This window comes from Elephantulus edwardii, unplaced genomic scaffold (assembly GCF_000299155.1).
Source record: "Elephantulus edwardii isolate Elephantulus edwardi_28Jun2011 unplaced genomic scaffold, EleEdw1.0 scaffold00056, whole genome shotgun sequence".
NCBI classification, from domain to species: Eukaryota; Metazoa; Chordata; class Mammalia; order Macroscelidea; family Macroscelididae; genus Elephantulus; species Elephantulus edwardii.
In genome coordinates, this window is record NW_006399806.1 from 10,658,521 (window position 1) to 10,676,663 (window position 18,143).

Here is an 18,143-nt window from a genome sequence, read left to right on the forward strand (position 1 = left end):
TTAATTATGAGAAATAATTTAGATCATATAAGTAATGTGGGACACTGACTGTCCTTGACAGTATCTCAGAAAGCTGGGTTTGCAGCCCCGATCATAAAAAAGAATCTAAGTGGTGCTGTGGTCAAGACCTTTGGTTGATAACTAAAAGGTCAGTGGCTTAAACTCACATCTGCTTTGTGGGAGAAAGATGGGCAGTTTGCTTCCATTAAGATTTGCATTCTTGGAAATGTAAATTCCAATAGCAGTTCTTGACCAGTAAATTCTTCAGCAGTTCTACTCTGTCTTCTAGGGTTGCGATGAGTCAGAATTGACTTAGCATCAGTGAGTGCTTTATTGACTGATCATCGGCAAATCACAGGTTTGTAGTTTATTCATCAAATTATAGGGTAACTCCTCCTCATAGTGATCCTATGTGACAAAGGAGGATTGCCCCACAAGACTTTGAAGGCTGTAATCTTTACTGGATTAGAGTATCCATGTTTATCCTGTGGAGTGGCCAGTAGCTTCAGTCAACTCATCTTATAGTTCTCAGCAAAAGGTGTAACTTATAGCACCAACAGGACTATTCATTTGTGAAATAAATCTACATATACTGCCTACTAGGTTTGCCTCCTTAATAATTTTACCTTTATAACTAAATAAGAACATGCACGTGAAGGCAGAACTCTACAGAAAAAGAAAGGATTTGATTGCTATAAAGACCTATGCTTAATTATTAATCATGAGCTTTGGAGACATTAGCAAATTCTACAACTCTCCTGAGCTTCAATTTCTCCCTTTTCACTATCAATATAATGAAAACTGTTAGACAAGAGCGACATGAGAATTTAATCATGTCATGTGTGCCTGGCTTCCCACAATAGTCTGATACGTGTGTGTGTGCGCGCGTGCTTGTGTGTGTATGAATGTATGTGTGTGTATTTATAAAATCCACTTGGTTTCCCTACGCACATCCAAAAACTTCTCCAATAGAGTTAAAAGGGAAGCCACAGACTGGGAAAAAATATTTGGCAATGACATGTCAGATAAGGGACTTATATCTGGAATTTATAAAATACTTGAACACCACAATAAGATAAAGGTAAATAATCCAACAGAAAAATGGGCACAGGATATGAACAGACACTTCACCGAAGAAGATATTCAGATGGCTAACAAGCACATGAAGAAATGTTCCAAGTCCCTAGCTCTAAGAGAGATGCAAATCAAAACAACTATGAGATATCATCTCACCCCAGTAAGAATAGCAAAATATAACAGAACAGCAAGCAACAAATGCTGGCGAGGATGTGGAGAAACTGGAACTCTTATTCACTGTTGGTGGGAATGTAAGATGGTGCAACCATTGTGGAAGGCGGTGTGGTGCTTTCTCAAAAAATTGCAAATAGAGATACCATTTTACTCAGCAATCCCATTACTGGGAATATACCCCAGAGAGACCATGTCTGCCATCCAAGCAGATATATGCACACCCATGTTTATTGCAGCTTTGTTTACAATAGCAAAGAGTTGGAAGCAGCCTAAGGGCCCATCAACAAACGAATGGATAGAGAAGCTGTGGTATATCCACACAATACTACGCAGCATTGAAAAACAAGGAACTCATGCAATATTATTCAAAGTGGGTGACCCTGGAGGACATTATGCTGAGTGAAATATCTCAGTCACAAGGGGACAAATACTGCATGGTGCCACTGTTGTAGAATGGGTCTGACATCAGGGTGGGGGTACGACAGAAAAAACTGGATAAATTATGTATATTGTATTGAAACAGATGAGGGAAAGAACAGATTAGAAGTGATATATGATTGAGTATTATGGTTAGCACAGGAATCCAGAATTAAGGTTGCATAGAGAAGTATACTCAGGGTGGAGGGTGGGGGGAAGGGACGTGGGAATTGTATACTAATGAAGGAATTTTTTTTTCTTTTTTTTTTCTCCGGAGGGGGAAGTGAGCTCGTGGGGAGGGGTGGGAAGGGAGAAAATTGCTGCAATGAATGAATGGAAATCCAAAACCTCTGTAAAAAAAAAAAAAATAAAAAATTATAAAAAAAATCCACTTGGTTTATGGAGTTTGAAATATATATTTATTGATTCCATAAACTCAGCCTTTAAGTTTATTTCACGTAATATTTAAATGTTATTTATGTATCACCAAGTTGGAACTGACTCAGAGCTGACACTTCAGCAAATTTTCAGAGGTAGCAAACTGTACGTTTTCCAATTTTTCTCCAGCGGAGCTGCTGGAGTATTCAAACCACATGCCTTTGGGATAGCAGTGTAATTCTTTACCATGAAACTACCAGAGGTCTTGCAGGGTTAAAATATAAAATTAGCTAAATTTCAAACCAAAGAAAATGGGTATAATCAGTATCTCTCTCTCCATCTCTCCCTCCCTCTCTCTCTCTCTTTTCTTATCTCTGTGTGTCTCTTTCTTCCTGACAGTGTCATTGAGTCTAAACTGGCTCACTGCTAATACTCCATTCAGTTTCTGAGGCTCTAAATTAGGTTGGCGGAGATTGCCTATCTTTCCCCTTGGAATTACATGTGGAATTGAGCTGACAGAGAAGCCCAGTCTTCAGGTTAGCAGTATAACTCCTGTAGACTATGTCGCCTGTTGGTGTTGTTGATTGCCTTTGAGTCAAGCACAACTCATAAAGACGCTATGAACAAAAGGCCTGAAGCCCCTCTACAACTATTGACACTTATAGAGTTTCTAGAGGAAAGTTATTTAAGAAGTGGATGCCACTCCAGCTTCCAAACCTGTCACAGAATGTTATTGTTTGAGTTGCCTGCAATGCATAGTGACCCTATGTACAGCAGCTCAGAGCCCTTCCCTGTCCTTAGTTAGTCTCACTAATTCTAACACATCAACACTCATTGCCCCAGTTACAATATCAATCCATCTCGTCTGGGATCTTCTTTTTCCTGTGCTGTCTGTCTACCCTTCCGAGTATGATGTCCTTCTCCAAGGACCGATCTCTCCTGGCCATGTGCCTAAAGTAAGAGCCATGAGGCAGAGCTTCAAAATCCTAGCCTCCAAGGAGAGACTTGGTTTCATCCTCTCCAAGTCAGACCTATTTCTTAGCAGTCCATGGTATTTGAGCCTCATTTTTTTTTTTTTTTTTGGCTGGAGGATAGAATACAGGGCAGGCATTACCAGCAGTGTTATTGTCACACAAAGAAGTGTGTTATACATTGTCAGGAAGTAAAGAGCATGAGTCAACATATATTATGTGATTTGTGTTTTTAAATAGAAAGAGAAATTTGGAAGGAAAAAACCCAAAAACTTGGAAAAAGATATTCCAGTGAGAACAGTGGAATTATTGGTACGCTTTAGCTTTTAGGGACATACCTGTCTTTTCAAATGTACACAGAATAATCTATCATTATTCACATGATGGAGTAAATATGAAAATGTTTAATAAAAATAAAAGGGATATAGAAACTAACCTCCTTCAGCCGAACAGATGACCACAATCTGACTAAAAGGCCCATCCCCTTTGTTGTTATAAACACCAACTTTCACTTCAAAGGGAGTAAGAGGAGGAACGCTTTCATCTCGATAAATAAACTTTGAAGCTTCAGAGGATGTCACCATTTTTTCCTTCCAGCCACGTGTCCCATTGGGTCTGAAAGCTACAATATAGCCAAAGCCTTCTCCATTCTGAAATTCTTCAGATACTGGCTAAAGAAGAAGAAAAAAACGCCATCCATTAATTTTCAAAACAAACGTAAAGGGGCAATGCCCCCCAAGTTTCAAATAATTTTTCCCCTCTTTATGGATAGCTAGAGAAACACACATGCAAACATTTATGCTGCTCTGGAAACCAACACAAGTCACATTGCCAATTTTTGAAAGCCTAAAAGGCTTTAAAGGTAAGAGATGAAATATTAAATTATATAAATTGACACTTAAGAAAACTATAAAGAGTACTAAAAACTCTTTAAGCAAGACAGATTTGCTCCAATTAGTTAAGTATATGAAAAGAAGGTCCTGGGATTCCACACTAGAATTTCATGTGCTGGACCGAACTGCCACACAGCTGGTGGTGGGGGAAGTCTTGTCTTAGGAACATACTGCAGTCGCCCCTTGCACAGCTAATACAGAAGATATTAATATCACTTTCCCCCTAGTTTTTGAAAAGAGGTTGTTTTTTTTTTTTTGCTTTACTAACGTGAAAAAAAAGAGACTATGATATCGGTTCTGTCTATATGCTTTAGATCTTTACAATTTAGTCAAGAACCAGGATAGGGTAATGTTAACATAGTAAGCCTGAGGTGTACAGTGAGTAGAAAAATTACAATACAATCTCTTTAGGTAAACATTAATATTTAATAGAGAGGTGTCAATTTTCTGAAATAGGCATCAAATACATAAAACAGAAAGAAACAACAGGGAAGGAATAAAGTTAGTCACGGAATTAGCATTTACTAAATTTTTCCTATCACATATTTGTTAATATAAGTATTTTATTTGTAATTTTTTAAGGAAAAAATATGTGTTATGTGGAGAAAAGGAGATGATGATTATTTTACCCAACCTTATGTTGAAGGGGAAAAAAGTTTATAGAGAAGAGAAATTCTACTTGGCAAGATATGAACTTAGAGATTATTGTGAAATTAATATCTTTACAGAAACAAAAGCAACCCTGAGATATGAAGTTTTCTTGAACAACAGGCCAGAGGATGTGAGCATGGAAGATTTCTTACTGGAAAGAGATTATTTTCTTCTATATATATTTTGTCATATTTTTTGGAGAGAGTTAAGGATTTGTTCCATTTGCTAAATTTATCTGTAGTTCTGTGTATTCTAAGGCACAATTCTGTGAGCAACACAGAACAAAAAACCCACCAGTTGCTGTTAAATTTATCTTGGCTTATGATGTCCTCACTCATGTCCAAGTAAAACTGCTTTGAGAGATTTTAAATTACTGCTTTTGCAGAAGCAGATTACCAAGTTTCCTCTGTGTAGGCTCCAACCTCTGGCCTCTGGTAAGCAGCCGTGTTACCCATATACACTGCCCTGGGCTTTTGTAAATTTACACTCAGGATTATAACAGGGTTTTTTAGCATCTAAGGGGGGGGAAAGTGCCTTAATGGAATATAAATATATCCCTTGCATCTCTTCCACACTCCTTTGTAATAATGAAAGAAAGAGTTCATATGCTGGAACAGTTGAAAGATAATAAGTCTAAATTCAGTCTCAATTCTTCTGCTATTAGGCAAGACACAAACGATGCCTCTTTTGTCATTTGTAAAATGAAGATTAATACCTCTAATAGTTGGTTTGTTGTCTTTATTATATGAAATAAGTCTGGACCCCATCACTCCATTTAAAACTCAAAGCCAAATCTGTTGTCCTGGTGTTTAACTGCTGACTCATGGTGACACCTTGAGTTAGAGCAGAACTTCACCATATGTTCACTGAGGCCCTGGGAAAATTTGTGTATATTTGTTCATGCATCTCACTAAATATACTTCAATCATAGCAGAATTTAGATTAGAGTAGATGAAGCTATTTTTTGCCATTAGGTAAAGGTGGTCTGTGAAGAGTGACTTCAACATCATCTTCAAGCTGAGTTCTTGGCTTTGGACAAACAGCAGTGAGTGGACCTGGTTTTCTTGCCTGGCATGGAGTTTTTTAGGAGTGACTGTTCTGTTTGTGCTGATGTGATAGCAGGATGTGCACATCATTGTGTCTGTACCTTGATAGAAGTTGTATTTGAAGAACAGACTCTCATAGTGATGGTGAGGGTGAACATGTCAGTCCCAAGAAAACTGGTAAGCTCGTGTCTCTCTCTCAATAGGGTTTTCTTGTCTATAATCTTTACAATAGCAGATCTTCAAATTTTTGTTACGTAGCACTAGTGAGTGGATTTGAACCTTCAACTTTCAGATTAATCATGGAATGTAAGCCATTTGAAGCTCCTCATACTTCCTTCCATCCCACGGTGCAACTTCCTTCTACTTCATATGATTTAGTCTCCAAATAAGTCACGAGTATTACTTAATCATGAAATAATTAAATTGCAAATGAAGTCAAACAAACATCTAAAGTAATCTGTGAGGGGACATGTTTTAATTATTGAAAGTTAATTCCGAGATAGCCTATATGACAGGAAAGGCAAATCTTAGAATTGAAGGAAAGCCCACGGGGACCTGTTATGAAAATGAGAACAGTCCATTTGTCAATAATCATCTGAGTGATTCATACTCAGTGTGTTCAAACAGAAGTTATGCAGCCCCTCTGCACACAGGTGCAGATAGCATGTGTGTAGCCTTGTTATCTAAGAACCCCATCAGTTCTGCCATCCAAGCAAAGATTTTCTTACCTCCCAGGCGATGACTAACTCGTGCCTTCTTCCACTTCTTCCGCTTACATTGGTGGGTGCTGTCTTCGGAACTAAGGGTAGAAATGAAACAAGAAGGAAGAGATAAAATCGTACATCTTGTAACTCCCACGACAATAATGAAAATACCATGAATTTGCTCAAGTAGTATAAAACCTGAAAACAAAGTAAACTTTTTTCCAAGTGAAAAATAATTTTAAAAGTTGAAAACAAACAAACAAAAATTATTATAACACAACCTACTCTCAATCAATATACGCTATTTCGATGCATCTTTTCCTCCATGGCCATATATACTGCATTCTCCAAACTTTTGTTGTTGTTGATAGGTGCTGTTGAGTTGATAGCAACTCATAGCAACTCTGTGGACAGCAGATTGTTTCCTTGCCCTATCCTGTGCCATCCTCACAATCTCCACCATGTTTAAGCCCATGGTGGCAATCCCTGTGCCAGTTCATCTCGTTGAGAATCTTACTGTCTTTTGATTACAATCTACCATGCCCAGTATGATGTCTTTTTCCAAATCAGTCTTTTTGTAGAAGCCCTGTGATCATTATTTCTCAATCATAATAAATGCTATAGTTATGGGCATCTAGTAATGTGTAGTTAAACCTTAGCCTACAAATTACTCTTCTCTGCTGTGATAAGTATGTGACCCAGGGTTCCTAGGGCCAGAGAGTGGATTATAGATTGAAGTTAGCGTTTCTACCTCACCAGAATTTGCTGAAATATCTAGTTTAAAGTAACCTTAGCAACAGTTCCATGGAGTGAGAAACGACATAAATGAATAAACATTCTTAAAAAAATAATTGTCAAGACTGAATCTCTCGGAAAACTGAAAAATATATAGGCACTCAGTGAAACTTTTTTAAATGAATAACTATTAAAAGAATAAATGTGTCAAAAGAATAAATTTCCTCTTCATTGCACCAAACCACAAAATCTGCAGATGAAAAGGAACATTTTCAAATGAAGAACTGTTAAATGAAGAAAACTCTTAAAAGAAATAATTTTCCAGGCTATGAGCCTGCATTAGCAATTTTACACTTCAGCGTTGCCTTTATATTATAGCATATAGTTTTTAAACGATATTGATATACTCATAAACAATAAATTCACTCTGATATATTACCTACTTGGATGAAAGATTATTAATTACTGATTGGTATTCACAGAGCATTTTATATACCAGAAGAACTGATGCAGGCTTTATATACTATCAGAAATGGGGAAAACTTCCACTTGAGAAAGGATGTGGGAGAAAAAGAATAGCTCATTACTATAATTGGCCCGTTGATATTGCGTGGACTTTATTTTCCAGAGTTCAAATGTTGTGTCCTTTAGCACTTGTCTCTAAGAGTTTGTGCTCTTCTTTTGCTCGTGCACATGCAGAAGGATGTATGCAAGAGCATCTACCAATATATCTTTTTGTATATAGTTATACAGGAAGTTCTGGTGACGTAGTGGTAAGACACTGCACTGCAATGCCAAAAGCATGTGGTTCAAATCTACCAGCTGCTTCATAGGACAAGGATGGGTAATTTACTACCCCTGAATGTGTGATTTATTACCACTGAAGTCCTGTTGGAGAGTCAGTTCTGACTCCATGGTAAACAATAACAATAACATATAGTTATACACAGACTAAGAACATTCATTTGTGACCATACTCTAAAGGGCTTACTTAGAACTCTGTGGATACTGGGTAGACCTGCTCTATTTCATAACACAAGGTAGTGTCAACGTGAACTGGAATAGACTCAATGACAACTGGGTTTTTTTCTCTTTCTTTATTTTTTTTGTTTCTAAGTCAAGAAAACATAAAATTCATCTGAGAGAAAATAATCATATTATTGGAATAATCATTGTGAATGTGACCACATTTACACAAATAGCAAATACTTTTATTAGTAGTTATACTTACCGCTACATATAGTAAGCTGTGACATAACAGTGTATTCAAATGTTATTAACATGTCTGAATACTATTGTCACATAGAACTGGTTTTAAATGCATTTTCTTGTCTGTGGATTGTGCAGATACAAGCATCATGACCATTAACACAGAGTTAAATAAGTAAAGGAGAAACATTAATTTGTTTTTATTATGACTTCTTTTAGGAGCATTTATTTGGAAAACATCTATATATCTTTCTATCTTGCTTTTGTCATTAGTCAGTCCCTCATGGCAACCCCATGCATACATATGATAGATGAATATATCACCTTGTTGTCTGTGTCTCTGTGATTAGTTTTGAATTGTACCATTATGATCTACAGGGCTTTCTTTATCTGAGTTTTGATGTCTGTTTTTTGGCAAGCTTTCTTCCTATTTTATCTGGAAGCTCCTCTGAAACCAGTTTAGCATCATAGTAAAATGCAAACCTTCATGGATAAATGAATGTTGAATAAGCATGAGGTACACTGGCTGCTAAGAAAACAAACAGATTCAACCTGGAGAGGGTAAAACCAGGCTGCTCCTTGGAGGCAAGGATTCTGAGGCTTCGTCTGACATACTTTGGTAATGTTGTAAGGAGAGACCGGTCCTTGGAGAAGGACATCATGCTTGGGAGGGTGGAGGGACGGTGCAGGAGAGGAAGGCTCTCTATGAGGTGGATTGATTCAGTGACTGGGGTAATCGGGATGGGAGTATCAGAGACAGTGCAACTGGCACAGGACAGAGCAGAGTTTAGGACTGTTGTGCATAGGGTTACTATGAGTCACAAGCGACTCGATGGCACATAACAACAACATTGGCTGAAACACCCAGACCGGAGGTGAGAATTCTACCATTGAACAACCAATGACTCACACACAAATACACACATGCACACACACACATACACACACACCCCACTCTCACTTGATAATTAACATTTAAATAACAAAGTCATATCCTGCAGAGGCAACTGCCTTGTCTATTACAATGGTATGACTAAGTTTATATGCTAAACTTAAGACAAATTATTTCTGAGGACTATATATTTTTTAGAATTTTTGTGAAAAACCTGAGCATTGAAAAACTTTTCCTATTTTTTCTAAGCTTCAAACATTATCTGAAAAAAGCTTATAATCTCTAGATTAAGTCTTATGGTAGATTGCAGGCCTTGTAATGGGTATCTTGTGAATTCCTTTTAAACAAATATGGGAAGAATGTACAATAAGAGCTTATTTATAACTATTTAATGTAAAAATAAAATTCTGAAACTATTTTTGAGGCAGAAATATTTGCCTCATAAATGATCCATGCTCTTATTTTCTGTTGTTGTTTGCTGTCAAGCAGGAACTGGCTCACACTTGACCTTTGAGTTGGTTTTTAGAGACTGTAAATCACATGGGAGGAGATAGACTCATATTCTAGAAAAAAAATTTTATATTTTTAAAACAAAGTTTTTGAATGAAACTTTTTTTTTTAAGTAGATAAAACAATTTGGCTAAAATTATCACCTGGGGAAAATAAGAACGTGAAATAAGACTTCCTATAATGTGACTTTGGAAGCAGGAGTGGCATCCACTTTCTAAACAACATGCCTTTGGAAACTATGAACCTTGATAAATGACAATAATTATAGAAAGGCCTCAGGCCTTTTGTTCATAGGATCACTGGGAGTCGTGCTCGACTCAATGGCAATCAATGACAACAACGACATAACATGAATCCTTTTTAAACTGGAGATTAAAAAGTACCACAAAACTAAAATCTCACTCAGTGCATTGAAACAATTTTGACTTAGAAATCCTATTTATCTATAAGTGATTCAAGTTATGTAAAATTTCTTTTATTACTTTAAATCAGTGTTTGGAATTTTCTTAATATGGCTGTCTTCTTTTAAAGAGAAAACTCAATTTCATTGAGTCAGAAACAACTCATAGGAGCTTTTCAGGAGGTTTTCAGAAACTGTATACCATGTGAGAAGAAAATGCCCATCTTTCTCTGGTGGATCAGCTGGTAGATTTGAACTGGCAGATATCCACTACTTTTGGGTTACCTGTACAATACTTTTGGGTTACCTGTACAGCGCCCTATGCTCTAAGCACCATGAGAACTCACTTCATTTCAAGCAAAGAGAGCTAATATTCAATGTTAGTAAAGAAAACAAGATTCTCCTTTCCCCACCCTTTTTCCAGTCTTAACTTACTATAAATGACACAAAAAGGCAAAATGGTTCATTGCATATTATGTGTACAATTGTATAGTGTATAGGGATAAGCACTAACTACTCTCAATAAAACCCCATTGACTGTGCATAACAAAAACTACACATTTAAAACTTAGGGCTCTAATAGCAACAACTCAAGGATTGGGTTTTGTTGTCAGTATTTCACTGAACTGGGTCCTCTAATTCTAACTGACTTGAATTTCCCAATTACATGCCTCTGATCAGTGGAACTCATGATTACTTATTTCCTTTCAAGTAGGTGGCACATCAATCATTCACTCAACATTAAATGTCATTGAGTCCACCAGTTTTTATCATATCATTTAATATTAATAAAACCATATATTCTTGAAGAAATTTCTGTAATATTTTAGAACTCTTTTGCTGTAAAACTTTCTTGCAAGAAGCATCAAGCTAATGTAATCCAGCTACCAGATATTTCCATGGAGTTCAGAGAAATACGAATTTAGACACAAATGAAAATATTGTCAAGATAATTAATTAAAAATCTAAATTAGAATGAAGCAGTGAGACTTTTGTCTCCCTCAATTTGTTATTAATAAATGACACGAGTTCATTAGCTTAGAGATTCAGGTTGGCATGCACAGTTAGCAGGTTAAACTATAATTCTTCTGAATTTCTTTCCAAGCAATGCTTTTCATGAATAGATAAGTCCATCATCTCTAGATAACCTAAGTGTTTTAATGTCTCATCAGCAAGTTGAAATACATAATCCCTTTTTCACACTTAAGTATTGGAAATATTAACATTAAAGCTCAGAGTGGTCAAAATATTGAGTACTATTTCAGTTTAAACATGCCTGAGTATCAAAAGGAAATACTGGTGGCATTATCCATAGAGAGTTGCACTGCTAACGCAAAGGTGGTTCAAAGCCACCAGTCTCTCTGTGGGAAAAGGTGGGAGAAAGATGGGAAATTTCCTTTTGTAAAATTTAGTCTGAAAACTTGCTGAAGGGTCAGCTATGAGTGGGTGCTGACTTAACTCTGATGAGGATGAGTATCAAAGGACTCTTCCTAAGTGTGACAGAGCGAGCTATGAATATTAGCATTAAATTATGTACAGTCTCCTCCCATTTGATTAATTGCCTCTGAAAACCCACTGGCGGGTCAATGATGGGTTGATTCCAACTCAATGATATACATCAAGAATAATTAAACAAAAGAAGGTAGAATGAAATAATTTGTAAAGCTCCTCCTTCCCCCCCCCCCAAAAAAAAAGGTTTTCCTGCAGAACAGAAGATTTCAAAGGGTAATTTGAGAAGACAAAGCACAGTATTATAGTGGAATATTCAGAGAGCTGGAATTGGAAAACCAAAGGGAAGAACTTTCTCTTTGCATTTCTCAAGCTGAGAGAACTGAAAAACAAATTTAAGCCTTGAATTGCAATATTGAAAGATGCAATGAATACTATATTGAATGACCCAGGAAACATCAAAAGAAGATGGAGGGAATACACAGAGTCCCTGTACCAAAAAGAACTGATTGGCACTAAAAAAAAATTTAAAAAATCAGGAAATATCATATGAGCAGGAGCCAAGGGTAATGAAAGAGGAAGTTGAAACTGTACTGAAGACATTGATGACAAATAAGGACTAGGGAACTGATGAAATACCAACTGAGTTATTTCAATTCACAGATATAGCCCTGAATGCACTTATCAATCTGTGCTAGGAAATTTGGGAGACAACTAACTGGCTAACAGATCGGAAGAAGTCCATATTTTGGATTTCCATTCATTCATTGCTGCACTTCTCTTCCTGCCCAGCCCTCCTGCCCACCCCTCTTCCCAGTTTGCTCTTCTCTTCTAAAAGTAAAAGAAACACTCCCTCCCTGGTACAGAATCTCACCCCCCCGCCCACACCTCTCCCACCACCCCAAGTAAAAACCTTAATCTCTGTAAATGTTCATTAAAATTATTAAAAAGAAAAAAGTTCACATTTCCAATATTACTAGAAAAATTAAGTGTTCATTATTTTAAATCTGTACTTTCAACTATAATTTACATTTTTGGGATATTTTTTCTTGATTTATCTCCCATATTTCATTATTTTAAGTTATTAAACAACATAAACCCGTATCAAATGTTTTGATATACTTGTACACAAAAGAAAAACCAAAAGTTTCTAAAAGATCTAATAAGATACTTCATTTTTTCGGCATATGAATTATAATGGTAGATCCAAAAAACATAACAAACATAAACTTGATTGTATAACAAAAAAAGAAAAAAAAGAGGTCCATATTTGTTCCCATTCCCAAGAAATATGATCCAACAGAATGTGAAAACTATCAAACATGCAAGCAAAAACAGCTAGAAGAGTAAAAAGAAGCACATAGAAGAAATACTAAAGTAATTTATTATTTTTGAGAATCTATTTAAACTCTTATCACTACTACTTAACTGTCTGCATTCCTCTACTGTTCTTAGAGTTTTTAGAGGCCTGTTATTTAAGAAGTGGATGGCTATTTCTGCTTCCTAGTCTGTCTTTATCTGGGAACTCTTAAAATGAATTCATAATTGGTAACCATTGTGGCATTTGATACACCAGTGGCACAGATTTCAGTATCACAGCAACTCACAAGTTATCTCAGTACAGCACACTGATAGACAAGTACTGTACTAATTAGAACAATGTTCTCCCCAAACACGACAAACTGACAATTTAGTTTGTTACTCTAATAGCCAGTCTTCTACCACTGCAGTAGTTGTTGTTAAGTGCCAAGTACAACTGATAGTGACTCTATGAACAAAAGATCCAAACCTTGTTCTATAACGATCATAGTTTCTCTAATGTTAATAGAGTTTCCAAAGGCTTCTTGTTTAAAAAGTGGATGCCCATCCTGCTTCCAAGCATGTCTTAATCTGGGAGCTCTACCAAAAGCTGTCCACCATGGGTAACCATTATGGATTTTGACACAACAGTGGCACAGCGTTCAGTATCACAGCAACCTCAACTTAGTACAGCAAACTGAGAGACCAGTGCTGTCAGTGCTGTCACACTTAGAACACTGTTCTTGTTAAACATAATTAACACCAGGCCAAAGGGCTGTAGGCCTATCTTCCAGAATCCAACTGCTTCACTCGTGAGCCTCCAAATTCAAGACTTAGGGCCCAACTGACTTTTAAATACAAAGGTCTACCCACCAGGTCCTCATTAACTTAAACAAGAGGCTTCCAGCCCACAGCTGATTGTTGTGACCAATCATCTTACACAGGATTGTGAACTATAGTAATAGTAGTAGTAGAGTAGTAGTAGTAGTAGTAGTAGCAGCAGCAGCAGCAGTAGTAGTAGTAGTAGTAGTAAAGTCAAGACTTGAAGTCAGTTGAAATGAGGGGGGAAGGGAAGTAATATTTAATAATTGGAACATACAATATATGTAGCATGAATGTTGGAAAGCTAGAGATTGTGAAAAGTGAAATAGAATGCATGAATATGGACATACAAGGCATTAAGTGATATGGAATGGACTAGCTTTGGCCACTTTGAATCAGATAAACATATGATATACTGTGCTGGAAATTAAAAATAGAAGAATAATAATATTGTGTTTATAGTAAAAAAGTCAATTTTAAGTTCTCTCCTGAAATATAAGGTTGTGAGTGATAGGATATTATCTTTACACATACAAGGAAGATCCATTAATACAAGGAAGATCCATTAATACAACTATTATTCAAATATATGCTCCTATATTTGAGCCAAAGAGGAAGAAATTGAAAATTTTTATCAAATCTTGCAGTTCGAAATTGACCAAACATGCAATTAAATGCATTAATGACTAATTAATTAATGAATTGGTGATTAGAATGCAAAAGTTTGAAAGAAGAAATATTATTGTTGTTAGATGCCGTTGAATAGAATATGACCCACAGAACTAATCTGAACAATCGATCTAAACCCTGTTCTATCCTGTGCCATCCTCACACTTCCTAGCACATCAGAGCCCATTGCAGCAGTCACCGTGAAGAAGCAATAGTAACTGGAAAATGTGGGCTTGGTGATAGAAATGAGACAATAAATAGAATGATCAAATTCTATATTTCAATGATTTATTCATTGCAAATTCCTTTTTAAAAAGACACAAACGGTGACTTTACACATGGACCTCATCTGATGGACTACATAGGAATCAAATTGATGACATCCGTGGAAAAAAAATAGTTGAAGAAGCTCAAAATCAGCAGTCGAAACTACGCCAGGGTGAACTGTGGTCAGATGATCATGTACAACTTGTACAAGTTCAAATTGAGACTAAAGGAAATGATAATAATCCCACAAAAACCAAAATATGATCTTGAATCTATTCCATCCAAATTTCAAAATCCTTTTAAGAATAAATTTGAAGCACTGAACACCAATGATCAAAGGCCAGATGAACTATTGCTATCTTTGATATTATCCATGAAGAGAGTAAAAGTTCATTACAAAGACATAGAAAAGAAACAACTGAAATGGATGTCAGAAGAGACTCTAAAAATTGCACTAAGGCACATGGTTGTTGTTTCTGCATGCTGTTCAGTCACTGACAACTCATAACAACCCTATGTACAAAAACCCTGAACCCTGCTTTATCCTGTGCCAATCTTATTGTCTCTAACACACCTACCTCCATTACCACAGTTACTGAATCAATCCATCTCATTGAAGGTCTTCCTCTCTCTCTAAGGACTGATCCTACCTTGCAATGTGTCCAAAATATGTCAGATGAAACTTCAGAATCCTTGCCTCCAAGGAGCAGCCTGTTCTTCCCTCCCAAGGATGACATGTTTGTTCTCCTAGCAGTCCATTCAATACTCTTCTCCAGCACCACAGATCAAAGGAATCAATTATCCTTCTATCATCTGTAGTCATTGTCCAGCTTTCTCATACAGATTGAAGTACTATGGTATAGATTAGCCAAAACAAAGGGAAAATATGGCTATGTAAGTGAGCTGAACAGAAAATTTCAAAGGGCAACTCAAGAAGACAAGCAGAGTATAATAATAGAATGTGCAGGGAGCTGGGATTGGAGAATTAAAGGGAAGAACTCCCTCCGTATTTTCAAGCTGACAGAATTGAAAAACACATTGATGTGTGGGGTCACAGTATTGAAAGATGAATGAGCAATATATTGAATGACCTAGGAGGCATTAAAAAAAAAAAAAGATGAAAGTAATACACAAATTCACTGTACCAAAGAGAACTGACTGACATTGAAAAATCTCAGGAAATAAAATATGAATAGAAGCCAATGATAAGGAAGGAGTAAGTAGAAGCTGCATTGAAGGCACTGGCAAAAATTAAGGCCTTAGGAATTGATGGGATACCAATTGACTTGTTCCAATTAACAGTTGCATCCTTGGATGTGCTCACCAGTCTATGCCAGGGAATTTGGAAGACAGCTGTCTGGCTAATGCATTGGAAGAGATCTATATTTGTTCTCATTCCCAAGAAGAGTGATCCTATAGAATGTGGAATTAATATCACATGTAAGATAAGCAGTGCTGAAGATCATTAAAAATATGGCTAGAATAGTACATAAGTATGAAACTACCAGAGTTCAAACAGGATTTAAAAGAGGCCGTGGTACCAAGGATATCATTGCTAATGCCAGATGGATCCTAGTTGAAAGAAGAGAATATCAGAAGAACATCTATTTATGCTTTTTTGATTATGCAGAAGCATTTGACTGTTAGCTCATAACAAGTTATGGTTAATAATGAGAAGAATGGGAATCCCAGAGCACATAATTTGGTTCATGAGAAACCAATATCTAGACCAGGAGGCTCTCGGATAGAAACAGCAAGGGAACACAACATGGTTTAAAATTAAGAAGGGTGTGTGTCAGGGTTGTATTCTTCCTTCATACCTATTCAGTCTGTATGCTGAAAAAAATATATATTGAGGAGCTAGACTCTATGAAGAGGAATCTGACATCAGGATTAGAGGAAGACTCATCAATAACGTGCATGATACAGATGACACAATCTTGCCTGATGAAAATGAGGAGGACTTGAAGAACTTGCTGCAGAAAATAAAAAAAAATAGTCTTCAATATACAGTGCATCTCAATGCTAAGAAAACAAAGATTCTTACTACAGGACCAGTAGGCAACATCATGATAGATGAAGAAAAGATTGAAATTGTCAACAACTTCATGTTACTCAGACTTACAGTTAACACCCTTGGTACCAGCAGTCAGGAAATCAGGAGATGTCTTGCACTTGGAAAGTCTACAGTTAGGGATATTTCAAATTATTGAGGAGTAATGATGTCTCTTTGAGGACTAAGGTGCATCTGATTCAGACCAGGGTCTTTGTGACCACTTGCTATTCATCTGAGAGCTGGACAATGAATAGGGATGACAGAAGAATTGATGCCTTTAGCTGTGGCATTGGAGAAGAGTACTGAACAAATATATATTAGAGAGGGTACAGCCAGAGTGTGTTTTGGAGGCAAACATGATAAAGCTTCACCTCCCATACTTTGAGTGTGTTGCTAGGAGGGCCTATTCCTTGCAGAGGGATATGATGGTTGAGAAGGTAGAGGGCTGAAGTATCCCAACCAGGTGGACTAACATAGTGACTGCAGCAATGGGCTCTAATCTGTCACAAAGGGCGGGGATGGCATAGAATAGGACAGGGTTCAGATCTATTGCTCATAGGGTCACTAAGGGTCAAACTGAAACTCACCTAACAACAACAATAACATTTAAGCCTTTTATTATGTTTTATTTTTTAAAATGTATGTATTATGTTTGAGACATGATTATTCACAATACTTGGTTGTGAAGTTAATAGTACTTACTGAGTGATCTACTGTTATTATTATCTCATAGTAATGAATTTAGAATGGTGATGCTATATGCATTGTTGGATATAGTGTATCTGTGAGCGGAAACTCCTCAATAGTATACATCTAGAAGAAAAACTCATTTTTTTAAGGAAATCTGATGATAATGGGTATTATATATTGGGATGTTAACTAAAGATCAGTAGTTTAAATCTTCCAGCCACTCCATGGGAGAAAGATGGGTACTATCCTTACATAAGATTTATATCCTTGGATATCAAATGGTAGATTGATATGAATCATAATTCACTTGATGCCAGAAGGTGGTTTGGTGGCTATTATTATTATTATCATCTAGTTAGTTTGAAAAAGTGATGACCTCTTCTAAGATAAACACTAAAATTCAGTATAAGTATTGGTTTCAAATGAGCACAATCAAATGTTATGAGATTCCCATTCTTCTCAATGTTGGCTATACTATGTAGTCTATATAGTCTATAATATGTAGTCTATACAGTCAAATGCCTCTTCATAGTCAATAAACATAAATAGACATTCTTCTGGTACTCTTTGCTTTCAGCCAGCATCTATCTGACATTGCCATTTATGTCTCTAGTGCCACGGCTTCTTCTAAACCCAGCTTGTGTTCCTGGCAGACTCTGTTACTGCACTGTTCCCATCATTTTTTTCGGTAATCTTCAGCTGTATTTTTCTTGTGTGTGATATTAGGGATGCTGTTTGTTAATTTCCACACTCTGTTGGTTCACCTTTTATGGGACTGGGAATAATTGGTTATCTTGGAGAGAGTGAAGCCAGTTTGCTCCTTAAAAGTAACAA

The 18,143-nt window shown here is 36.6% G+C and overlaps 1 protein-coding gene across 1 annotated transcript in view; it reads right to left on the reverse strand.

Annotated features, from left to right (window-relative positions):
• The window catches only part of CNTN5 (contactin 5), a 789,484-nt gene that overhangs the window by 66,535 nt on the left and 704,806 nt on the right, over positions 1-18,143 (reverse strand). The window contains exons 15-16 of the mRNA XM_006887326.1: positions 6,336-6,406; positions 3,454-3,688 (exon numbers count right to left, since the gene is read on the reverse strand). Of these exons, the coding sequence (XP_006887388.1) occupies positions 3,454-3,688; positions 6,336-6,406 (306 nt within the window). The remainder of the gene's footprint in view (positions 1-3,453; positions 3,689-6,335; positions 6,407-18,143) is intronic.